Genomic DNA, 27,793 nt, shown 5'->3' on the forward strand with positions numbered 1-27,793 from the left:
ATCAATTCATAGAAATTTCCAAAATAAAGTTGATGATTATCTGACATTAGGTGCTTTAGAAAAGCTTTGTTCAGAATGCTTAGTGATTATATTGGTGCTTCATAAAATTGTAGAAAATATGGCCCTTACTAAAATGAACCTTTCCAAGGGAATAATAAACTTTAGTTAAAAGTAAAGGACAGTTAGGAATGAACTTATTAAGTGCTTGCTCTGATGAACTTACAGAACCACATGGGCAAAACTTCTCAGGCCATCTGAACATCTTTAGGTAGAATCACATTTCAACAATCCAGGATAGATTAAAACAGACTCCACTTAAAAATAAACTTCTAGGTGTGGTCTTTGAAAATCTACTTAATAGTCAAATAGCTTCATTTAAATAACCCCAGTCTTTCCTTTTCCAATTTAAATCTGTTGTTCACTTGGTCCTCCATGTTGGTTGTTAACAGTAGCCTTACTATTAAACCCCCCCATACACATCCTTGAAAATTACTGCAGATTTCTCTTTTTCCAGGGTATTAACAGTAAGTCTTTAACATCTCCTTGTCCATCATCTTAAAATGTTTGATAATTTCTGATTCCAAAAGAAAGATATTTTTACAAAAAGGATATAATGCAATAATTAAGTTTATTTTCTTAGGTAGCCATTTTTCTCTAGACTCTACATAGCAATGGTAAAAAATGATGATTAAGCCTACATAAGGATCTTTATCAAAAAATTATAATAATTTTCCTTTGACAGTGTTCAACTTATTGTTCTCTTTAAATCTAATTTTAATCTTTAAAATAAAGAATTTGAAAAATATTTTTATGTTAAAATGAGAGAATTAAAATCTTTTAGAAATATTCTGTAATATAAAAATTTAGTGAGATGTTTCAAGAACTCATACATTTAGGTAAGGGTAAAAATACTAAAACTAAAGCTTTGGTATTTGACACCTGTGGTATATATAAGAGAACATTATAGAAAGCATAAATATTTTAAAAAATGACTATGGTTTTTAACACACAGCAAAAGTAACCTATAGGTAGTGTTTGTAATGGTAGAAAATGTTTACCAAATATTTTTGAGTAAAAAAAGTTTTGTAGTTAAAAGAAATCCTAATGAAAATTAGAAAAATTAGAGAGAGAGACAGAGACAGAGACAAAGAGAGGGAGAGAGAGAGAGAAAAAAATCTCTCTTGTGTAACAGGCATAGTTTAAGTCTTGTTTCACAAATAAAAGGACCCTCCCTAACATATGGAGTAGTTGCCATGTCCTCCCAGGGATGGTCTGTAGCTATGTTCACCTCAGGCTCATCAAGAAGAGGTGAACTGTCAAATATAATTTCAGTCATAGGATGGTTTGGTTGAGACAGATTAGTGGTATGCAATCATGATAGATAGTTTATCCTAGCTCCAAACTGCCGCTTGGGAAATCTTGAACTCAAATGAACAGAGACTCAGTCATTATTAGTGTCAAAAAGGTATACAAAGACAAAATTTGGTTGGCAGCGTGAAAGATGAATCAAGGCGAAAAAGTGACCAATTGCAGGTTCAAAATCGAAACTGAGAGGCATACTACAGTTTGGAAATACTTTAAATACCAGAATGGCCATATATTATTAATTGTTCATTGATCACTATTTAATGCGTTTCTCTAAAGTAAAATATTTTTAGAAAGACAATATAAATTACATGTGTCATCTTATTTCAAAATCTTCACTCTCAAGGTGATGCAGAATAGTCCCCTCTTATAAGAATAAGCAAGCAAAATATTTTTTTAAATGTATGTTATTTTTTAATATCTTTCCTTCAGTTGGATATTCCAGAAAAAAAAGACTTTTTAAAAGAGAAAAATTAGTTTTGTGGAAATATTTTAATATTTAAATGTTATACAGTTTGAATACTCTCTTAGGAAGAAATCAGCATAAACTTAAAATGTGGACGAGCTTAACTGAAGAAACTTCCAAATATTTTCTAAACACTGGAAAATATATATTTATAAATTGTAAAATGCATTATTCTATTAGTAAACACAAACCTTGGTATCTTTAAATCAGACCTCCCTCCTCACCACCCCCAACCAAATATCCACAAAAAGAATGTCCTCAAGTGTCACTGCCTGAAGTGATATGCTCTGACAAATCTAACAGCTCTTTCTGTGTCATTCCTAATGCACTTGTCACTCAGTATTATCCATCCTCATTAATGACAATGGGAAAGTTTATCTTGGGAACACGTTTTAAATCATCTACTCTTTACAATGGGACCATGAAATCTCTTACAAAACATGAGGCGGGAACTACTCTGACAACAAAACCCCTTCCTGGCAGCTTTATTCTTAATTCCTGTTCAAGGAGTAATCTGTTTATTATAAAATCATACAGAACAATATATTAAACAGAATTTGAAACAAGAATAGCTAGTGTGATTTTCAAGCTTACAAGTATTTTTACAACATTTTTATTAGGCTGAAAACACGTAGTTGAGTCCTTTCTGTGTGGTTTCATGCAATCTTCTTTTCTATTCTATATCATAAACACCTTTGAAAAAGAGTTTTGTTTTATCTAATTTTAAAACAGTTTTTAAATGCTGAGGACACTAATCTTTATATAATTATTTAAAAAATAATAATATGCATGAACTTAAATAAAAGCAATTTTGAGTAAACTGTCCTTACATGTTTAAATTTCCTAATTAAATGCTGAAAGAGTCCAACTCAAGTCTCTTACAACTTCATAATAATCTTACCAGTCCCCAAATTACTTTTAATAATAAATTTACATTTTTAAGCTTCAATATAACCTTATTTCCTTGCCTAAGAAATTCCTAGTTTAAAAAAAAAACAAAAAATAAGCAAAACTTCTTGATCCATAGTGTCCATTTACTTAAACTTACTGTTTTAATTTGACTATCAATTATACATATACTAGGTAGTGTGGATAATGAGCAGCTAATTGTTGGGGGGTATACTTCTGCTGATAAAATTAATACTTGTTAGAAATACATCTATATGCCTCTTATTATTCAGCCATCAAAAGTTTAATGATACATTTTGATTAACTTACTGTACAGTAAATTAATCTTAAATAGATAATAATAAAGTTGAAAGATTACATTTAATTTTGATTTAATCACTTTTAATCACCTGAAGCCCATCTGTGAATTCAAACATGCTAAAACATCAAATTAAATTAAATATTTATTGGATGTAAAATATCAAATTAAATATTTCATGTAAAACATCAAATTTTAATATTAAAATTGTATGAACCTGTAATTTACCCTTTTTACTTCAGAATTCAGGACCACTACTTTAATGTTTCTAATTAATGCTTTATTTTTGTTTAAAAAAGTTCCTCTAAAGGATGTTGTAAAAATTATATGGGCTTCATGTTTAAGACTCTAAGTTAAATATACAATAAATACCACAAAATGGTTAATTTAATGGATGTTTTAAAAAAGAAATAAAAATCTAAGGAAAACTAAGAAGATATACACATAAATTAGAACTGTTTCTCACATATTAGATGTTTATTATGAATCGAATGATAGTACATACAAAATAGCAATTTATGTGTGGCTTCAGAAAGCAGAATTAGTACTAATGGGTGGGACACTGTTTCAGCGTCTGAAAGAATTTTCTAGCAACTGTTGTTGGCAGAGATTGAAATGGGTTGCCCCTAAGAAAGTGGGTTCCACATGATTATAGAGCGGCTAGGTGGGAAAATATGTGCACACAATAAGAAGCTGGCTTTGAAGCACATTAAGCTGCCTTCCAATTTTATCCTTTTAAGAAATCTAGGTATTTTCTCAGAGACACCTGCATTAATTCTAAAAGTGCAAACTACACATCAAATGATCTTGTGAATTCTTTATTACTCAAATAGAGCTTAATTTTAAGTCTACAAATCATATCCCCTAATTGACAATTCCCTCAATAAATATTCTGTAAAGTATGTAGCCTTCTCAAGTAGGGGTTCTTCTTTATAGCAAACTTTCTCAGCAAATGACCAGACAGTAAATATTTTTGGCCTTTATGCCATAAGATCTTAACTTAGTGGTGTAGTGTGAAAGCTGCCACAGGCAATACATAAACTAAAAAAGTCTTGCTGTGTTCCAGTAAATGTTTATTTTAAAAAAACTGCGGGGCTGGATTTGGCCCACAGGCCATAGTTTGCTAACCTCTTGCTTTAAAGAATCAGAGGCATAGTTGGTTTAAAATTGCCTTTTACTTACCTAATTTTACATGGAGCAAAGCTTAAGAACCTTTCCAATAAAATGATGGGAATGTTATAATAATTGCATGCTAAGGCAAAGAAATGGCCCATATTTATGGCTATGAAGAGTAGATCACATTTCCAAAATATCTTTACATGTACCGTTTGTTTCTTGACTGAATTACATATTAAGCCAATAGGACATGTGGAGGAAATGCATTCAGTTATAAATTATGCCCTGTAAAGATTTTCTTCTAAATATGATTGTCCTTAAATTTCTATCTGGACCACAATGGTTTCCCAGGAGAAAATTCTTAAGAAGCCAAACTAAAGGACTATATTGGTGCTTGTCAGTTCCACATGTACAGAGGTCAGTGGGATGATTCTTCAATAATGATAGTTATATATTATGTTATTATGGAAGTGATATTAGTTGCTTTGTTGCCAATGTGTATTTAAATATGAATTGCAGATATCCAAGATGTTGTATTAAAATTCCATTGTACATAATTATTTCATCCCTAACTCATAAGTCTTAAAAATCTTTTACAATATTTTTCTGTTAAAAGCCAGGAAAACATATCAGGCAATAAAATCAGCTCTATTGGCCAGAGAAGACCAGACATATTAACAGTCACTTACTGGGTCAAAGTCGGTTAGAAGGTATAGGTACTTTAAATCCAGGAATTAGGACTGATTGCTCTCAACTCTGGGGGACTTAGACAAATTTAGTCTGAAAATCTAATAGTGCCCTTAAGGAATAAGACTGGAAAACTCTTATTGACATTTATAGAATGTTTATTATCATACATCTTTAAAGAGAAAGTGTTCAAAATAATTTTCAAATGGCAATAAAATGACCATAATGAAATCATGATTCAAATAGATCACATTTTGTTAACTAAAAATTATATTTTTTCTCATTTCCTATCTAGTGTTTTTGAGGAGTACAGTTCTTTATTTCAGCAATAACGGTCCATTATATTGTTAGCTAATATTTTTTGAAGGTTATTTTACTTAGTCAAAACCTTAGACTCAATATTAAGCATTTATGGAAACCTTATTAGTATCATCAGACTATTACATATAGTCTGAAATGGTGAGATTTTATGGGCATACCTAACAGTTTTGAGCACTGTCAAGAGGACATTCATTCATTCAGTACTTCATTCAATATTTTTTGAGCACCTACATGATCAGGCACTGAACTAGGAAAAGGGGATGCCATGATAAGTAAAACAGATATGAGTGTAAAGTATTTATGTCCCTAAATGAACCACATTTCCCCAAAGCTTCCATACTTTACAAACAAGGCTTAAGCAGGTGTTTGCACTGTTCTAAAGAAGTATGGCAACAAAAACAAACCAAACAGTACAGAGTGTACATTCAAGAGCTAAATAACAAGCAGAGAAAGATTACTTGGGTTAAAGCTATTCTTGGCTACTTAACTTCATGACTGGCCTCACTGAGCAGCCTTAGTATTTTTATAGACTAATCAGTCAGGTTTTTAAAGGTTAACTCATTATTGTTCATTTGATTCTTGATTCAAACCCACTGTTAAATTATTTTTGTTTGACATAGAAGATTTATTTTGGTACTGACTATAAATTTAATTTTTTTCATTTTTGATAGTACACGGAAACCAGAAAGAAAATTAGGAGTGTAGAGTTGTTGTGTGTCTAAATGGCCAAATTCAGAGGGAAGAATCTAGAAAGTGCTGGTAAATTTATTTCATTAGTGTATTTTTACTAATTTGATATTATTTTGAGAATAAAAATTAGGTAGAGCTCATAAGTATATATATATAAAACATGTAAAATATAAATATATTAAAATTATTTTAAAGTACAAACTATCTTTTTTTCATCATTACTTTTGTTTTTATCCTAAAGTCTTAATTTATTGAAAAATCAGATGACTAAATTCATTTAGCACAGATCATTATTAATATGCTTTCTGCACTACCATATTTTTCCCTAAGAGCATTGGAAAGGCTATGAAAGATAACTAAAATAAGTCACTATCCAGTTCGATTCGTTTTTCATACCTATCGCTGACAAGTTTTGAACTTCATTACAGAGAAAAGGGAGTATCTACAACTTAGCCATTTTGAAACATGTTAGCTTTTTGGTAAAGGCCATTTAAACACTACCACTGTGCTGTGTTTATCTATACCTGGACATGATCCATATATTTAATTAAAAAATTTGTGTGCATTTATGTGTGTGTGAGCAGTTTTCCTTAAAAACTGTAGTTATTTACTCTAATACTTTTCTATAATTATTTATGTCAATAATATAGCACTGGTGCATTTGGTTTTGCTGGACACTTTAGCAACTGTTTATAAAAATATTAATAAACTAGTATCACGTTAGTTTTTTTCCTTTGCCCACTGAATACAAGATAAGTTGACACATTTATTTACAGGCTTACCAAGGGCAATCCATTTCATGCTATAGCACTGACCCTTCACAATGATCTTGTAAATTAGTAGTCTATTATAATATGGACAAGTGACCTTTAATTGCACCAAGAGGCTTTTTGTTAAAAGCTTTTTCAGTGCTACACCATAGCTACAGTATAAGTTGGTAAAATATTCCTTAGATTACTGAGCAGAAATATCAACAAAAAAAGCCTCTATCAAAATAAGTAAATAAAAATTTTGACGTATTTAAGTTTACACTATAATAATGCCTTTTAAATAACTATTGATCACAAAGATAAGCTATTTTTCTAATTATATAAGAACTAAACATTTAGAAGATTCATAAACAATTTTTTAAGTTCTTAAAATCTAATCAAATACAACTTTGTTTTTGATAATAGCCTTTGGAGACAAAAATAGTTAAATCAAACTTGATACTAGCTTCATTTTACAACAGAAAATTTTAATTTTAGTAACAGATACCTCCTCTCTTTTTACTAAATATTTGACTACACAGTTGGAACTTTTACTACTTTGAAATGTTTAGTGAAGAATCATATACCTGACAAAACACAGACAAATACATTCCAAGTGCTTTTTATACTAAGTAGTGATATGTAAAACAAATTTTCAGTAAAGTATGGGGTCAGACATTTCGACTGATTTACTCAGAAATTTCTGAATGACTGCAATATATTTTCGACATACTTACAAAAAGTTGAAGCCAAATACTCAATTTCATTAAACCATGTATATTGGGTATCTTATTTCTGGGAGGCTCATGCCAAAATGATTTAGTTTGATTCTCTACAACAATGGTGGGTTGACTTGACAGCACCTGACAAAACAGTTCAGTGAACTTCACTGTACCAGATACAAAGAACCTGAACTGGCTACTCCACAGAATGTCCACTGTGGCAGAGAGTTATGACAGTAATAACTTTGACAAAATTTTAGTTTCTACTTAAATAAGAGAACTGCTTTACTAGTTGTGTGGCCAAAGGCATTTCTATCACATCCCAGTTTCTCTTAATTATTTATTATGGTCCCCCAAATCTTGCCTTTTAAAAATTAATAATTTATATTTAATCTCATATTTCCTTAATGAGGGACACAATTTCTTCTTATTATTAAACTATAGGAAACTTTTTTAGTAATATTACTCTATAAAAGGAAAATATTTTGTGATCATAAGATTTACTATTTAATTTTGCTTAAAGGTGGTATTCAAAGAATTTCCAATAAATGAAACATTTGCAACAGAAAGAAAAAAGGTTTTAGTATGAATGGATCAAACCTTCATTAGAACCAGTTATTATAAAAGGGGAGGCAAAATTAGAAAATTTTTTTTAATTTTTGAAAAACTGAATTTGGTTGACTCTTAATATAAGTTGTATACACCTTAATTATCTGAAGATAATTTTTGATGCTCCAAAGATGATACATTAAAATAATTTAGAAAAATATAAAATGTAATATAAAAATATGGTAACTATCTATGAGCAAATTAATATTTGCAAAAGTACCTGAATGATGTCAATTATACTTTAATTTAAAAAAAAGTACCTGAATGTAGAACTTAAGTGAATACAATAATAATATATTGTTACTAAATTTGGGATACTTTTGAACTATATCAATATAGTTGACTAGAATAAGGGAACCATATTTCTCTGTATAGAATACTTTCCCCACCCAATTTAGCTAAGATCTAGAAATCCTGCAGAAGTGGATAGTGTTTTAGTGAAAGGCTTTAGTTTTTACAAATTAATTTTTCTATTAAAAACCTCTACCCGGGCTTCTCTGGTGGCTCAGGGGTTAAGAATCCGCCTGCCAATGCAGGGGACACCTGGGAAGATCCCACATGCCATGGAGTAACTAAGCCTGTGTGCTACAACTACTGAGACTACGCTCTAGAGCCTGTGAGCCACAACTACTGAGCCCATGTGCCACAACTACTGAAGCCTGTGCACCTAGAGCCCGCGCTCCACAACAGGAGAAGCCACCACAATGAAGAGTAGTCCCCGCTCGCCGCAACTAGAGAAAGCCCGCGCACAGCAATGAAGACCCAACACAGCCAAAAAAAAAAAAATACAAAAAACCTACCATATACCAGGAGTAAGTAAAAAATGAGGAAAGAACAATCCTGCGACCCTAATTATACATATATATATAATATTTTGCTATGTTATATGTGTGTGTATACACACACACACACAACACACACACATAACATAGCAAAATATTATATAATGGAGAAGCTAAGATAAATCCAGTCTGAGTTTTATAATGTATTTATAAAAATAGAGTAGAAATTCTTGTTAGGAACAAAATAATTTTTAACTTTAATGTTAAAAGATTATGTATAAATATGCATGTATACATACATACACACATATGCTATGTTTACCTGTATGCATATGTACGCATCTACATATATACCTACACATTTTTTGGAGGTTCGTTCTTTTTTATCAGGGCAGAGGCTTTTTTGGCTTATGTACTGAAGATGAGATGGTGGTTCATCTTGGGGTGTGGTGAGTAGTTAGTGGTTAAGAGCACAGGCTTTGGAATAAAACGGACTTGAATGTAAGTGTCATTTCTGTCAGTTAGTATTAACTCTGTGTCTTTGGCTAAGTTAAGTGGCTTGATCTCTCTGAACCTTAAGTTTCCTCATATGTATAGGTAATAGTGGTACATGGCGTTGTGAGATCTATGAGGAAATGTCTATAAAGCACATGTAGTAGTCTCAGGACTGTTAAACACTCAAACTTTTAATTTTTTATTAATAATAATTAGCAGAGCTCCTGAACATGTTAACTTTCTAGTAAGATTCTGCACATGGAGTCAGAAGATCTGAATTGAGTCCTGGCGACAAGCACAGCTCTATGACTTTGGGACTGTTTTATAACTCCTTATATCTGTTATGATAGATACAAGTTACTTTAAAAATAGTACTTTAACAGTTTAACAAATATTTATGGAATGCCTACTACACATGCTCAGGGTTTAGCTGCAAACAAGACAGAGTATGCCCCTACTCTAGTGAAGCTTACAACAGGTAAGGTTGAGTGAGGTTGGGAAAATAAACAAATTAACTGATAAACAGCTATAGTAATACATAAGTGTTACACTATGAATTAAAACAGGGTACATGATAGAGGGTAGCTGAATGAGTACTTCAGATAGGCCAGTCAGGGAAGACCTCTCTAAGAAGGAGATTGGACTATTTAATCTATAATCCAGCGATAAGAAAAAGCCATAAAAGGAATGGAGAAATGAATATTCTGGACATTTGCTGTGCAAAGACATTGAAGGACTAAGGATGTTTCTGGTATAAAAGTATCCTCAAAGCTACCTATTTCAATCAAAAAGCTCATGGATACCATCTTTATTAAGCTCTGCTATGTATTTCTTACTCTTCCAAGTACCTTGGAGGCTATATTAGTAAAATATATGTTCTTACCTCTTAGGAACATAAAAATGCATTTAGCTGATGAAATGGGACAGCCATGATTTGCCATCATTTTTTGTTTTCTCTTTTCCTATCCTCCTTAGACACTACAAGTAACACATTGTGGGGGAAAGTGTTTCAGGGAATAACATGTAAACTGAGTGAATTCTGCTACAGCAGTTCTACAAAGGCTTTAAAAAAAATCCTTGAAATACTGCAATATAATTTTCCTGGAGCCACATCATAGAACACGTACAAAAATGTTTGTATCTGCAAAATTTAGGAAGGAGGAGAAGAGATATTTTTCTACTTGCACTCTTATGCAATGCTAAATCTGTATCATCCTGGTCTCAAAGGTGAGATTACCGCACTACAGGTACCACAGGATCTTTAGGAGAGACCCATGGACCGAAGACTATTTGGCAAGATTCTAAGTATTTGACTTTTGCTTTATGCAACTACCTCGCTATTCAAATATACGCTTTCCTTAAATTTCCTAAGTAAAATGCAGTAGGAATTAGTATAAAAAATAGTGCAGTGTGAAATATTAGACCTTAAGTTCAATTTATAAAAGGACGATTTTTTAATAGAAATGATTCATAATCAAGGTATCATAAGATATTTAAAAGTATCTCTCAAAGAAACAGGATTCATTTGATGTAATGAATTACAAGTTTAATACCTTAGGTGTTGCTGACCATACAGAAACTTTAAGATATGTAATAGCCAAACATGCATTTACTCTTCCTTGCCAAGTGAAGCACTGATATTCTGCCAGCCAAACTCACAGGAAGCATGTGAAACGAACACAAAAGCAAACAGGCCTTATGCTGCCTAAGGGAAAGTCAGCAAGATGGCAGCTTCAATCATTTGGAATAATACTAAAGCAGCCTTAGGCTCTTCTCAGAATGGAAACATGTCACTATTGCTGCAATATTCCAACAAATCAGAATGCAGAGAAAAGAACACTTATGCAATCACGTCCTGGAAGGGCACTTTACTCAACATTTAAGTGGAAAATAATTATAAAGAAATTTCAGAAAAATTGTAGTGAAGATAAATGACACAGGGAAAAATGTTTTTTCTTTCAACACGCTTAATAGGTTTTTAAAAAGCTTACCACTTAGAAACAATTTCCTTTTATTTCCTTTTACATTCTCCTTAAGGAATTATTAATGTAAAGACAAATTTTATGAAGCAGTAAGTGAAAAGTTTGGGATTCAAGCTGCCAGTAAGAAATACTCATTCCCTCCCCCCCACCTCCAATATAGTACTATTACTTTGGAAGTTTGATCAAAGGGAATAAGCTTTCACAACATTTATATAGGAAGTTAAAAAATACTTCAAATATTTTGGGAACTTACCTAATCAGTATACTTTTAGCATGTGTCTAGTCATGTAGCCATCTTTGGTCAATCATCAAAAAATCAAAGGCAAATTGGCATGACTCAACCCTAACTTTAATACCGCATGATTGTGTCGTGTAAGCTTGTTTTGTGTGAGAGCTGCTGTGGTTTTAGCAGAGAGATTAACAACCGGACCTAAGCTGGCCTCCAAACCTTGCCCTGCTGATGCCTCAAGCTCTTTGAAGTCTGACCATCATACCTGGCAAAACAACAGTGGGAACTAGGATGGTGTCAGATCTAATCAAATTGTTCGCTGCAGCATAGCTAACTATGGGTTCACTAATTGGCCCAATTTCGGATTATACCTTTTGCTACAGATTCAGGACAATAATTTAGTTAAATGATGTTTTTTTTTTTTTTTCTTATCTCTTCTAATTAAGATTCCAAAGTGGGAAGAAATAGGATTAGACAAAGTCTCAAAACTGTGTTCCCTTTAAGGTGGTATGCAGTTTTGATAGGCTCACTATGACATGTGAAATATATAGAGCATAATAGTAACCCAGCTTCTGGAGATTCTGTGAAACCTATATGACATTACAGTATGTCCACGTCACTTGGGAATTAAAGTGTAAATATGGGGATGATAATATAATGAACATTAAAATGTGAACAGTATAAAATGACATTTTACTGTTAAAGAATGTTAATTTGGGTTTACTTTTGACAAATGATTTGCTAACTGCAGTATACGTGGGATTTGAAATACCAATCAATATTTGTGGAGGGCATCATTATCAGAAAAGGTATATTTGGACTACATGGTTCATGATATTACAACCTAATAATGCTCCTGAGCCAGACATTTATGTTTCCATTTTTAAAATTTTTGTGACATAACTGTGAATTGACATATAAGTTAACTCTCCCTTCCCTCTACCTCTAGATATGGTAAACATACAGTCACCTTTCTACTCATTTAAGAACTAGAAAAGCTGTTAAAAAAATGTAGGGGAGTAAGGAAACCTAGGACCAAAGATATCATGCAACGCTCTAAATTGTCCACGGTTGTCACAGTGACTGACACCCTTGTAGTTTGCAAAAGTTTATGCTTTTCTAATATGTAAAAATTTCAAATAATTCTACTGAATCGTATCAAGTATATTGTAGTATTAATATAAAGCTAATTTATATGGATGGCATATACTATTCTGGTCTTAATACTTAAGAATGAATCTACTAAGTGCATAAAAAATAATAGTTTCTTAATAAATACAGGTTGATCAATTATTCTGGTACTGAGGTCCTGTATTCTGAATTAGGGGCAAAGTATGACAAGACAATCGTGAATAAAGTTGATTTACTTTGATTTTCTGAACTTTTAGTATTCATTTATTTTAGCATACAAAACCCACACAGATATGATATTTATGATGCTCACTATTTTTGAACCAATTAAAAGCCTACATAGTATTGTTTATCTTTATACTGTAAATTTGAGTCTTTTGTATATTTCAGTATACCCCAGTAACCATACTTTCTGACTTGAACATAGAAACACTGAATCTTAGAGCTAGAAAATTGTCCCATCACTAAAGCAGAAACCTTATTTGTAATAACCTTAATAGGGTCTGCACCTAATGTAGTAATACATTATTATTGTTTATATTAGAAAAATTAGATTACTAGAGTGTGTTAAGATATGATCAAACTGAACAATACAAAATCAAAACAGCACAATAATATTAAATGCACGTAAAAATGCTGCTCTTATCATGTCATCAAATTAAGTACAGCCACATTTCAAATCTTACCAAATCTCTTATGTACTATATTTACATCATAATTACTAATATAAACAGAAAACTGGTTAATGATGATTCCAACATCAGAGAAGCAAAAATTATAGAAACTGAAAAAATACAAATCTAAGTAGTTATTTCATCTTGGAAGTGAAGTTATGTAACCAAGTCATACATTTTATAGAACTTAACTGAGAAGGTAGTGTTTATAGATCACTTGACCAGTGGAACTTACATAATATTTATAGCTGTATTATTTGGGCTATTCTTTAAACTCCATAATTTATCTATATTACATATATTTCAGCAGAGATTTTATACCTACTAAATCTGTGACTCTTCTTAGTTCTGGGATAGATACAAAGGATGAAAAAGACATAGTTTCCATATATTGAGTCTATTATTATACCTTAGTAAAGCCTTTGATTATAAAATGTTTAATTGCAATACAGAAAATATAAATAAGCCAGAACAGTGTCAAGTACACAATAAAGGCTTTATAAATGCTAGCTATAATTGAATGGAGCTATGGTAAGGTCAAGAAATAAGTAGTATATTATGTATGGTTAATCAGATATGCTAGAGAATTACTATGTATAGTTTACAAGGATTATCACCATTCAAAGAATTGGAAAGTTATTTCTTTTAACCTGAAGCCATGTTGAATCAACTTTAAACTTTCTCTTTTACTTATTCAGAAGGCATGCCAGGATTTTAGTGTCATTACTGTAGCTATGATCCTGCCATGGTTTTTGTAGAGGGGCTAATTCATACAACTTTATAGTTGATGAATACTAAGTATCACTAAAAATTTACTGTGATTAGACAAATGCTTCCATCTGAATCTGGACAATACTAATACATGCTCCAAAAAGGGAGAAATATTCTTTTGCCTTCTCCAAATCACTCAAAGAAACTAGAGATCACTGGTTAAAGTTGCTCTACCTGTTAGAGGCCTTGGGTGGCTATTAGTAAGAACATATTCAGTTTTCATATGAAAAAAGGCAATGATTTAATAAATCAAAGAAAAGGGATGCTAAAAATAGAGATGAGGGCTTTTACTTGTTTCTTTTGCCCCTTGTTTCCACCTGTGCCACATTTTGGGACCATGTTACTCACAGTAAATTCCCACATGTAACAAATCTACCTGCATGGAATCAGAAAAGTTATTTTTGCTTTACCTGCTAAACCACCTTTCCTTCTGAAAGAAAGCCACGGATTCAACGTCTGGTATATTATAGCCTCAGACTTTACAGACTAGTATAGTGTACATCTCCTTATTTTTTAAATATCAAGGCAGTTTAAAAAAAATATGTATTTGTTGTACATATCAAAACACTGCCACTTGATGAAGGAATCCTCGTTTCCACTGCCTATACTATATCACGAAAGACTTGCTATCTGTTTCCATATGCATCTTATAATGTACAATGCTACATTTAAAGCACTTAATCTTTCATGAAATACATGATTTTATCCTATATGTATGTACTTCTGTTAGGTTTGATTCTTTAATTCACATTTTTTTCAATCACCAAATTGAATGTTATGGCATAAGTAAATAAGTTACTTAGAATATGTTTCACTTATATTTCTAAACTTAAAAAAAATATTCATTAGGTTATAAGCCAAAAAGGTAAAGGATTTGATCAACTGTACTGAATATTAACTTTAAAAAAAGAACAACCACCTACTTGTGTTTTGTTTTTAAATACTGCTTCCAAATCATAGGGTGACCAATTATAATGGTTCTCTTGGTTTAGGATAGTGGGAAGAAGACAGAGGAGATGGAACAGAAACCTAGATCTTTTATCAGCTCCACTGGTAAAGTGTAGTAAAATGTAGTCACTATTAGAACCTAAAGTTATTCGAAGGAAAGGTCCTACTTGACATATAAGTCCTTTATTTCTACTCCTCACCCCCAAAATAAGACCCAGTTTGTGTGTGTGTGTGTGTGTGTGTGTGTGTGTGTGTGTCTGTGTGTGTGTGTGTCTGTGTGAGAGAGGGAGAGAGAAAATAAACATGATTCACATTACTGTGCTAACCATCTTCTCTGGGTGCAATATTTTTTTCACTAGGGAATCTCCTTGCTTAGTTTGTATGGTGACAGACATGATACGTTAGACCTGGTTGTCAGAATACTCATCTTGGGAGAAAGGTGCCACATGGAGAAAAAAATTGTATATCTTTCATTAAATATACAAATTCCACCTAAAAGAAAATGAGGAGGCATGCTTTCCCTGTGATGCTAAACAACTATAACTTTATCCCTCTAAAAGCGTTAGCAATATTATGGTAAATTACCCAATATTCTGTCAGAAAAACTGAAACAATGTTGAACAATTACAGTACTGGGTTCCATTTCAATGGTTCCTTTTGAGAACTAAGGCAAATTAGCTCAAGAATCACTATTTCTACACTCTCCTTCTTTTGGCTTTAAGTGGCTTTTGAAGGGAGCATCCCCAAATGAGAAACTTCTAACACTCCTGCAGAGATGACCTGCTTGAAGAACTGGCTGCCTGATTAACTATTAACTGCTCTCAATAGGATTAGATAATTAAGGACATTGATGACCATTAATTAGGAGGAGGGCACATTAATTTGTCACTGGATAGGGCCCTTACAATGATTTATAGGTTAGTGCCACTTGCAAATGGGAAGGGAAAGAGAAAAAGAGAGAGCACCATTAAGTTACCTTATCAAGTGGCCAGCTAAAGAGGGCAGAGGGTCAAAAAAGGGCCAGAGTGGTCACTTAAGGGTGAAGTCCCAAACACCAAAGCAGTGCCAAGCCGCATTGACCATCATTTGATGATGAAGTTAAAAATATGCTAATTTATTGGTGGCAATTCTCTCTTTTTATGGTTTCAAGCAGTTAAGACAAGTGGCCTGCTTAAGAGCTTTTCATTTGAAAAGAGATTAAACAAAATGGTTTGTCAAGGCTGCTTGGCTGTTTTATGTCTTTGTTAAAAAAAAAATTGCACCAGTGACTATACTGATAACTATCACATCACCCAGAAGCCACCTCTCTCTCTCTTCTGAGCATTTATTTCATTAATAAATACACCAACTTTAATTGCTTAATAGTGCTATGTTCATTTGCTCTTTAGCAAGATTAAATTGAAATAAATCTTTGCACTAGTACTTTCTGTCACTATTGCTGGCATAAAGGTCACGAAAAAAGTTTAAGTTTCTGTAGAAAATTTACTTAAAGACACTGATGTAAATTATACTTTTGTTTTATTCAGCACAGAAAGCGGAAAGGTGATTTCACTAATAGTAAAGAAAACTGCTTTTAGAATGTAGATAAGGATCTTCTTTTCTTAGCCATACACAATTGTGGGTAGCATTCACACTCCACACACAAATAAGCACAGCTCATTAACATTTAATTAAACACGCTTTTGAAAGCCTTGGAAATATGCACGTCATACTTCTCATGTAAGTTTGGACCTTTTAACAGACATTTAAAACAAAGTCGTTTTTGCTATACTCTAATGATATATCTTTAAAATAAAAGACAAAAAAGGACAGTCTAAAAAATTATTCCGTTACATCTAAAGAACTTAAAAATATTTAGCATGAAATATCTCCTATGAATTTCATTAAAGTAAAAGAAAAAGAGATACTATTTACCTCAAGACTGTGACTCAAACATAAAAATTCTCTCTTACCTCAATGGTGAATAGCTTCCTTTTTAATTTAAAAGCTAAGTCTTTGACATCTGATACATCATAAATCAAGTTATTAAGCTGAGGAATCTGCCGTATATGAATCAAACCTTGTGGAAAGAAAATTTAAAAAATTAAAAAACGCTGTCATTGGATGCATAAATTAAAGAGTCTTACAGCAGAATTCTGTAAATTTACACACAAGCATCCTCCCCCTTTTAAAACTGGAGCTTACTACCAGGAGCAATGAAGCAAATGGTGTGATTATACTCAAGTAATCAAGCAGAATAAGATAAACAGAAATCCTTGTGCGAGGAAAACTAATTGCACTTTGGTACAGAAGTACAGATGTAAAGAAGGATCTTAATACTTGTCAAAACTACAGCCGGTTTGTGTGTGATTTTCTCTTGTATTTACAGTAAGCAAATATGGCTATCACCTTGCATGCTGCCCACGGCACCACTGAGTGATCTTTATTTTATTAAATGCACCAGTAAGCAGCCAGCACAACAAGGCTTATGGGTTACTGATAACCAGTGAAGCACTAATGAAAAGTATTTCATTTTATACCTTTTTAATGACTTGAACAAACCATTGAAGAAAACTACATTTCAGAGTACACTCTCGGATCAAACATTAACCCCCACGCCATCCCAAGACACTCATTTCTGTGGCATGTTAGACCTTTATGTAGCTGTTATAAGCTTTGTAACAGTGCTAGGTAAACCGTGAGCTTTGGCCTCTTGTCAATAGAAACACTTGCTAATTTTTTCTGACAAGGGCACTGGATGGCTTTTGTGCAGCTTAATGCAATTTCTGACTAAACTCAGGGTCATTTGCCACAGATGAAGACGTGGAAGATTCTTCAGCGCGTCTCTCTGCCTGACTCAGCCCATATTTAAAAATTACCATCCCAAAGACACTGATCCCTCAACATGGGGGAAGAAGGGAAATCCAGATTTGAACAAATTAGATAAATCTTATTTACATAATTGCTTCTCTAGTATATAGTTTTGTGCATGTATTTGGATGCTTAGTAATGTATTATTGTTAGCTTAAAAGGGTCAACCTCCAAGTGCTTAACTTTAGAAATGGCCCCTTCAAAAATAATTCACTAAAATAACTGACTTAATTTTTTAAACTTAAGAAAATGCAAAAGGTGTTATTAAGAAGACAGCTTTTACATACAAATTAAAAATATCTCATACAGAGTTATTTAGTAAAATATATTAGAGATAATCACACCATACTTCCACTTGCACATTTCTCATTTTAACCTTGTAAGTGCTTGTTTAGCTAACTGTTAAATCAGGAGGCCTTACAGAGTGAATCAATCATTCATCAGGTCCTCCTTATTAATAGAAACTTTACTTATCATCAGAATCACCCATTAATCTGTGGCAAACAAAACTGATCAATCCAGAGATTTCAACACAAAAAAATCATAGCTTTTCAACCCTTGAAATGTTTCAATCAAAGTAATATTTTTTAAAATATAAAATATGATTTTACTAAATTTATAACTTCATAGTACTTACAAATGATACTCAGATATAATTTATAAAGATAATGTTTAACTTGAGTGTTTTAACATAAAATGTAAATAATAAATTAAAGAAATAGTTTATCCAGTTATAAGATACATAAGTCCTGGAAATGTAATGTGTAGCATGGCGACTAGAGTTGACAATACTGTATTGTATACTTGAAAGTTACTAAGACAGTAAATCTTAAAAGTTCTCACCAACAGAAAAAAAAAAGTGTAACTGTGTGGTAATGGATGTTAACTAAAAATTATTGTGGTAATAAATTCTCAATATATACCTATATCAAATCATTATGTTGTAGACCTAAAACTAATATAATATTATATGTCAATTATAGTTTAATACAAATTTTAGAAAAAGAAAAAAAAGGGAAATAGTTTAACCTTAACAGTTCTTTTCCTACCAAAGCAATAGTAATATATTAAATGAATTATATAGAGGGTTAATTTGGGTATATACCACATGCACACTTATGCAGTGATCATGAGGCAAATTATTTTATGTAGTTTATGTTCACAGTTTATATTTTCTAGCCTTTTAAAAAATACTTGATTGTTAGATAATGCTATTTTATTATTTTTTTAAAAGGTTTTATGCCAACTCTTTAAAGCCCTGGTGGTCATAAGTATCTTATAATCTTTTTCTTGGTAGACTCTAGAAATTGCCACAGTCCTACAGTCACAATCTTATACAATCTTGTAGCAGGCTTCAAATAAGCTATTCAGTCTTTAGACTAAGGTTTTCCATGGAAGTATAGTAGTTCCACAATAATAATAGCAATAATTAGTATTCATTCAGAATAAGTAAATAGGTAAAAATTTAGTATTCACCAAACTCTATATTCAGCTTAGATCTAAGATAAGCATAACTACTAAACTTACCCTATTGCAACAGTTCTATGTAGGAACTTTTATTTTAAAAAATTCCCAAATTAATCAAATGACTAAAATACTATTAAAAGTAAAAAAATATAAGTAAGAAGAGTGATTGCTTGACCTGTGTTTATACTAGGGTGGTAACATTTTAAAACTTGCTAATAACTCTAACAACAAAATGACCAAAGGAAGGTCCGAATATAATAAAAAATGTTTACTTTCTGAAAATGTGGTTGACTAGGACTTTTTAACTGTAATACAGTATGAATTTTATTATACAGATAAGCTTTGTGAAGTATAAACCACTATACATAGCTGTTATTATTAGAATTTATATAACATTTTTTTCTAACATGGTTAATAAGTAAGACTGATTTCACAGCAACTTTAGGGACAAAATGTACATCTGACTGAGCCATGCCTTAGTACCTGGGTTTGACACCTTTCAAATAGCTACTATGCTTCTTAGTCATAATGTAGTTTGGTGACAAGCTGCCATGAAAGATTGGCCAGGAAGGAAAAACGTTTAACAGATATATTAAAAAATAAAATTCATGCTACATGACAGTAGATATTATGACTGGACAAGATTCTTCCAGGCTATTGGAACATGCCCTTTTCATTATAAAGATGCTGCTTACCATGATAATCCTTATATAATGGGTTGGTTTCTTTCTCAGAACCAATAAAGGATTCCAGACCAACTACTGTATCTGACAAGTTTGTAACACGAGCAATAATTGCTTTATTCTGTAAAACAAGGAAACAAAACACTCATGTCATATTTAAAATATACCATCTAGACAATGTCATTATGCCATCTCAATGACAAACTGTAGAGAAGATAGACTATCAACATGGAGAAATAACTTAAAAGTTAAAGCTACCACAGGTGGAAAACTGGATGAAAAATACGGCCCATGTAGGTATGCTATTCTAATTCAAAGAGCTGAGGGGGCATACCTTAGTTTTCATAGAAAAATAGTTTTTCTCTTGTCTTAAGGGGCAAGGCTATCTTTATTTTCATATACTATTATTTTTTCAAATTACTTTACCCATTGCCCATCGGAAAATCTGATAAACATCAGAATTTAGAAGCAGTATATAGTACAGTATAATGTATAAGGGAAGATCCCACTAACATCTGTCAACTGGGACCACGTCCCAGCCTTATACTAGCTGAGGTCCTCTGTATCATATTAGAAACATGGAAGGGTCCAGCTAAGAGTCTGCAGCATGGCCAGCTCTGCAGTCTTCTATTCTCTCTTTCCAGATGCTGCTATTTGACTCTGTAATAACGATAAAGGCAAAGAATAGATTGTAGATGACCAGCACTAGACTAGTAGCCTACCCTTTCCTTCCCAACACAACCAGACCTGGAGCAAAAATACTGCTGAACAATACATTATAAAAGATGTCACATTTTACATAGCAATAGTTCTAAAATACCCAGAATTTCATGGCTATAAAAAATATAATAATTAAAAATATAATCACAATAATCTGCAGGTTTTCTTGAATTATTTTATTTAATAAAGTTCAGTATTCTTTATAACTCCTGATAGGGTGATAGGTTTGAAAACTATTTTATAGGCTATAACACCTTAGAAAAATATTTGATCTGAAGATCAAGATAAGTTGAAAAGATTGTTGTTTATAAAATTTTATAATTTTGACACTCCCAATTTATACACTGATACACCATTTAAAAACTAATCCTTAAAAAAAAGTATGGGAAATGTAAAACAGTCAAGACAATTTACAGTCTCATGCTATGTTCTCTGTTAAGAAAAGTCCAAATATAATCAAATATGTTCACTTTCTGAAAATGTGATTGACTATTGAGCTTACTGGTATCCCTCTGTTTAAGTTCTCTTGTAAAGATCGCATAAGAATGAAAAATAAAAGAGGGTTGGTCAATGTTAACTGACTTGGTTTGAAATACACAGTAGCCTCTGTCACTAAACATTATGCTGAAGTGACTAGTTAACTCACATCTAGGGCAGTACTTTGCAACTCCTCTGTAAGTAGAAATGTGTGTTATGAAGAGAATATCACAGCCTTTGAAATAGTGCTCTTAAAAGGAAGCAGCAAAAGTAATTACCCTTAACTATTTTTAACACTTTCAATCACGGGGGTGGGGTACCAAGAATAGAAAAACGAACATCATTTGGAAATGCCTATTTTTTCCAAGGCAATTTTTCATTCAATGGTGAGAAAATAATCCAGATTGATCCCTTACTTTCAGTTCTATGCCACAGGGGATGGTCCTACTCCAGGAATAACAGGGGTTTCAAAGGCCATAAACATGCTCCTCTCAATATTTCTTTAGCCAAAGACCATTATATCGAGCTCATCCAGGTTGGGTTTCAGCCAGTTATTCTTCACCCAAACAAAAATGTCTGCCAGACATTCCAACAGCTGGGAGACAGTTCACAATGAGTCAACTTGAAAATGATTCATTGTGCTGAGTACTGAACAATGTTGGGGTGGGGGTGGGGTATGGCTGAGTTGGCTGTAGAGGGTGAGAACAAGTGGGAGATGAAGAATAACCATGTGGTTCTCCCATTAAGAAGAATCTTAGATAACAACCAGCAGACTCTTATCATTTCATTTTTAGGATAAACTCAACTGGGAAGAGTACTCCTGCCATGGACCCTCAGATGAACAAGCACTTATAAAGGCTACTGACAATATTTCTTAATCAAAAAGGTCAGATTTCCTTTTATCTATAAATAGACGACTGAGCCTTTGTATCTAAATATCTGAATCTAAAATTATAAACATCAATTTTTGTTATGACTCAAATATCAGGATTTCAGTGATATAAACTAGGGCTTATGAATGATAGAAATTGTAAGGTTTAAGTATGGAATTAGTCTTCCATTCTAGTAGTATATAAGCAAGGTCCTGCGTATTTAAACGGTCAACTTGACATTTATTTCAAAGATGGTTTCTTTCCTTAATTTAACCTTAAAATTGACTAATAAACCACTTCACATCCTGTAATATTTATCTACATTATAAATCTTTTTAAGGTAATTTGCGGAGATTAAAAATATCAATTATCCACCTTGCAGAGGAAAACTGATGAATTAATATAAAAGATACAGACAGCCTAGATTTTAAAATCTCAGAAACTCATACCTATATTTCATTTGTCATATTGCTAAGTTCCACAGGTTTACATCAGTTATTAACTACAAACGAAATTCTATTTTAAAAGCTTCCATGAAGTATCAGAACAAGAATAAACTTTTAATCATTACCATAAAATAAGTTACATTTAACGGTGACCTTACTGCTTTCTGCACAGCAATTCTGGAAAACAGTTTACGTAATGTGGCAAACCAGATTATTTGTGAAAGTTGTATAGATATCTGAGAAATGTCTATAAAATAAAAAGCACAGGAAATTATATAAGAATAACATCGAAGTTTCTGAATGAGATGAATTTTATCCTAAACTCATTCAGTCTTCCAATTATTTGTAGGAGCATAAAAGATATTTGGGCATATAAAGGTACTTACTTTTTTAAAAGTTCAAATAGTGTTACAGATTACTTCTTTACCTCCAAGATTCATAGGGAACGTGGTATATTGATGTAATCGTACCTTAAAACCACTCTTGTCAAAATGTCTTTCAAATCATAATATTAATACTAAACGGTCTTTTAGATAAAGGTAGGTAAATTTACTTAAAAGAATCTAAAATAAACTGCTTTTAAAAATCCTTAAAAGCATAATAATCACAATTCACTTTAGGAATAATGCACTATGGACAATAAATTGTCTATTATAACCTGCAATGTTCAGAAAGCTTTAGCATAATGATTTTAGCAGAGGCTTGGAAACTGGAACTTCTATATTCTCATCTTAAGAGATTCTAAGTGTTTTTATGTTATTAGCCAAGATGCGGAACCTCTTTTGTCTACAGTATATGTATGTAGTTGGAAATGGCGAAGTAAAGGTATTTGTGCATCTATTACTTAGACATAAATTTTGAATAATTTTTGTGTTAAATTTGAAGTTGTTGCAATATAGTTGCCAATAAGGAATATTTGAGTAAGGACATTCAGGATTCACCAGTATGAGTAAATTAATGGTTACACCACATGCATGGCATAATGACATCACCCAAATATATACAGTGATACTGCCACTCTTCCTTCCTGCCCATCTGGATGTGAAAATCTAGGATGACTCAAAAATCTTTCTTATACTAGGCAAATTGCCCTTCAGTCCTGGGTGAAAGTTGTCAGCTCTGGAGAGTAGCCAAGACATGACTAGGAGGGAAGCCAGAAGAGAGCCAGGGTCCAGGAGTTTTAAGAGTTTGCTGGCAATCCCAAATAGCATTGTATTAAGTTACATAAAAGGTTCTTAAAACTTTCTGTTGTGGTGTAATTTCTTAATTAATTACTTAAATTTGAATTATGTCAAATGACGTTGCAAATAAAAAAGGCAAATCGGAATGTCCAGTTGACTACCTTCTTACTCCAATTTTAATTTCACAAAAAAACTTCACAGAGTTTTTGTTTTGATTGTTCCTTGTTTGGTTTCATAGAATGTTTCCTATTTACTTCTACAGAATGGTAACCTCTTTTTATTAGGATATGCCAAATCCATTAAATAGATTTTAAATAAAGGAAGGTTAATTTAAGGCTCTTTTCCAATTCAAAGCTCATAAAGCCCAAATTAAGAACTTTGTTAAGAGATAAAAATTCAACTACTGCCACAGGAAGCTCCCTTTGTTTTCTAATAAAAATAGTTGAGATACCTATTTAGAGTAACCAAGTAACAATGAGAATATATCAAAAAACTCTGAATATTTCCTAACTTACTTGGACTTAATTATCTCGACAATATAAACGATATAGTTTGTACCAATACAATATATACTTCCAGGAAAGATTTTAACAAGATAATTAAAAAGTAATTAACGAATCATTTAACTATCAAGAAACTTGAAAGGAATAAATCAACTGACATAAAGCATTTGTGAAACGCCTCAAATTAGAATAAGTTCTTGGGTTACTCAAGTAAGAAAGACAGCAAACACACAATACGAAGGGTAGAGCTCCATCTGAGTACGACACGCATATCAGATTTGGGGCTACAATAGCACAAAAGCACTATCAAGTTAATATTGAAAAGTTAAAGAAATATTTAAATTACTTTATGTTTGACCCTACTATGTGAAACGATGTGTGTGTCTATGGTGGGGAGGGAATCACCACAAGAAAAGCAAGTATTCTACTTAACAGCTCAAGTTATAATAACATTTTTTGAAAAATGATATTAGAAACACAAACATACCACAACTCATGACTTTTTTTTTTTTTGTCGTGGAATCAAAAAAACCAAACTAGAATGAAAGGATAAATCTAGGGATATTTAATGAGGTATTTGTTTTTCCATGCTTATTAAGTTCTCCACTCAATCGCAATCAAGACTATGAAATGATAAAATTAAAACAGTTAAACAGTTTGTAACTTTTTACATGCCTTCCCTCAACTTCCTGGAGTTGTCACTTACTTCTGTGGATTAGACTCTTATTTTACTAAAAAAAAAAAAAAAAAAAAAATTGATAGTGGGGAGATAATTATATTCATAATTAATTTTGAGTTTAAGAAAGAATATAATTTTATCAAAATTATACTAATACATATTAATAATAGTAATATGAATAGTGAAGGTATTAGATTAAATCTTTCTAGATTTAATACTGAACTTTATTCGAAGTCACATACAATTTTAAAATATGGAGGAACTTTTGTAAATTAAAGAAATCCTAATGGCAACACTCTCTTGGTAGCATTGTATATTGATATTCATGTAGGGAAATCATAAAACAACATATTTTGGTTCCTTTTTCTAATGTTTAAAACATATCCACAAAGAAGCTAATGGTAAACATACCTACCTCAAGGGCAAAAGAAATTGCTGAGTATGTTGCCAAATACCAGGATTTTTACTAGGATTAACCGATGGAGCCATAGTTTTTGTTTTCCATCTGATCATAGACTTGTCATTCTATATTTTGGTATGAAAATGTTGCTTCCTTAAAATTGAAGCATTTTTTAAAGAACACATGATGTTATTTTCAAATATATTGTTTACATTTACCCTGGTCTCAAATACTACATGCTTTGCCGAACACTTGTTTACATCAGTTTTATTTTTTAGTAAGTTATTATATAAAACATTAAAAAAAAACTTACATATTCTGAAAACCCTTATAAATGGACTGAACAAAATGCTGTAATGAATAGGCTGAACAGAATGGCAAAATATTCAAAATTAATTTTAGGCATTTTTAATAAACTACACATCATCTAGTTTCATATGATAGAAATTATTCCCATGGAAACTTACTTGCACTTTTAAATCTTTTATGGGCAACTTCCTAAATCAGAAATTTGTTGCTCACTACTTTACACATGAAACCCTTAAAATGCAATTCACAGACGTCCAAAAGCTCACACCCTGCCTGGAAAAACAACTGCTAATATCCAAATATCAAACAGAGCATCCAGCTGATGTTTGCGATGCAGTGGTAGGTTAAAGATACTAAAATTTAAAATCAGCTTAGAATAATCCCATATTGAGTATAAAATTATAGCCTGTCATCAGGAACAGGCTGACAGAGCCAGGTCCAGATGGGAGACTGGCTGCGAAAAAGGCTGAGGCAGGTGGGGATATGATGGGAACCTGACGGAAGACAGGACTACTCCCTCTGCTGGCAAGGTTCTCACCTGCTTGAATTTTTAACTAATGACTAGCTTTCCTTCAATTATTGAAGATATAACCAACAAATTATGTAAGGTGTTCCTTTTTTAGTTGGCTGTTCTGTGTTTGCACATTTTCAAACTCATGGTATCCTATTTTTTACCAGATTAGCTTCTCAGAGATATAAGGATCCAATGTTTCACCAGGAGGTCCAATTATTTACTTATAATTTACCTGCATCATAAGCATAAACAAATGTAGAATTGCTTTTATAAATATTAGGTCTTTACAAATTAAGAATGCTTCTGATTTATGTTTGTTGATATATATATCTCTTCTGGAAGAAAAAATTTCTTGGGCTACAGACTTCAGAATCTCTTTCTCAGGCTCTGCATAATGCCCCGTAATGAAATAATATAGAAATGAACCATATAAATCAACTATACAGGGAACAAGGAAACAGCATGTCACAGCAAAACAGCATAGATGTACAGCGCCAAACCCATCTGATAATCTAATGATCTGAGTTTACAGATATTATGTACTAATATATAAGAAATTAAGAACTAATGTTTACACAAAAATTTTGTTAAGTTTTACAGAAAAATTATTCAATATTTGATTTTCAATGTAAGTTAATAGCTGCAGCAAAAACATTTAGTAAAAATCTGTTCTAAGATTTTGGCCTACAACCAGAAGCTCCCAGAACAGGAGGGATCAGCTTTTTCACCCACTGTTCTCATCTGAATCCTGGCTTAAAAGCTATTCCAGCTCCCAGCTTTCCAGAAGGCTCCATCCCAGGAATCCCTGCCTGCCATTTGGTTTGCTGATTTTAATCTCTCAGGACTTTCTTACAGTGGCTCTACTATGCTGAACTGGCACTTGCTTCTAGAAGTGAGTTATTATTAAACCTGTAGGTCAATTGTGGCACTAAAAACTCTTCGGAAGCTTTCAGCCACTGTGTACAATTTGCTAGTCTAATTAAATATTAATTCTAAGTGTTACATTTTGTGGCTAAGAGCTTTTATTTTCCATCATCAGCCTGGAAGAGAAAGAGGTTACAAGGCTAATTTAATCTCTCTCCTGTCCTCCCCAACATTAAACATTAACTACATAGGGTGCGAAAACATTATTAGAGAAGCGGGAACTCTTTATATAGTAATACTAATGTAATTAATAGCAAAGGGCTAAAAAATAATGTTAGGATATAATATATGACCTGGTACTTAAACAGCTTTAAATTATAATTCGTTACAAGCATGTTTTGTCTCGATATTAAGAAATAAGTATCGCCCTTCTTTGAAGACAGTAATCTTTCTTTAAGGGAAGGTATGCATCTAAGTATATAAATAGGAATAATTCAAAATTTGCATTTTCTTATAGGTGTTTTTCAGAAAGCTTGTAACACCAAAGATAAAAAGCTTAGTGATTCTATTTGTAAAATAAATACAAAATTAAGTAAAGTTGTACTTCTTTTCTGTACACAAAAGTGATGTAGTAGAGGAGAGTCTATAATAAAAATAATGTTAAAGATCCTTCCCCTTTTTTTCTTCTCTCATGTTCAAGGAGACGAAACACAGAGTCCCTCCCCTATTCTGCTCCCAGAACAGTTGTGTCCATGCCTGGACATTGGGCATTATAAAGACTATGCAGTCCAGCAGCCAAAGATTCCATATGCCCAAACAGATGACTCTATCTCCATACTGTGATGAGACATTTCACTATTTCTATCATTGATATATTTGAAAAT

At 32.3% G+C, this 27,793-nt stretch overlaps 1 protein-coding gene across 2 annotated transcripts in view; it reads right to left on the reverse strand.

The window, feature by feature from the left end:
* The window catches only part of ELP4 (elongator acetyltransferase complex subunit 4), a 239,663-nt gene that overhangs the window by 122,897 nt on the left and 88,973 nt on the right, over positions 1–27,793 (reverse strand). For both annotated transcript variants that reach the window (XM_059070394.2, XM_067038061.1), the window contains 2 exons: positions 19,957–20,065; positions 16,897–17,003 (listed from right to left, as the gene is read on the reverse strand). In XM_059070394.2, coding sequence (XP_058926377.1) covers positions 16,897–17,003; positions 19,957–20,065 — 216 coding nt within the window. The remainder of the gene's footprint in view (positions 1–16,896; positions 17,004–19,956; positions 20,066–27,793) is intronic.

Source organism: Kogia breviceps, chromosome 7 (genome assembly GCF_026419965.1).
Source record: "Kogia breviceps isolate mKogBre1 chromosome 7, mKogBre1 haplotype 1, whole genome shotgun sequence".
NCBI lineage: Eukaryota > Metazoa > Chordata > Mammalia > Artiodactyla > Physeteridae > Kogia > Kogia breviceps.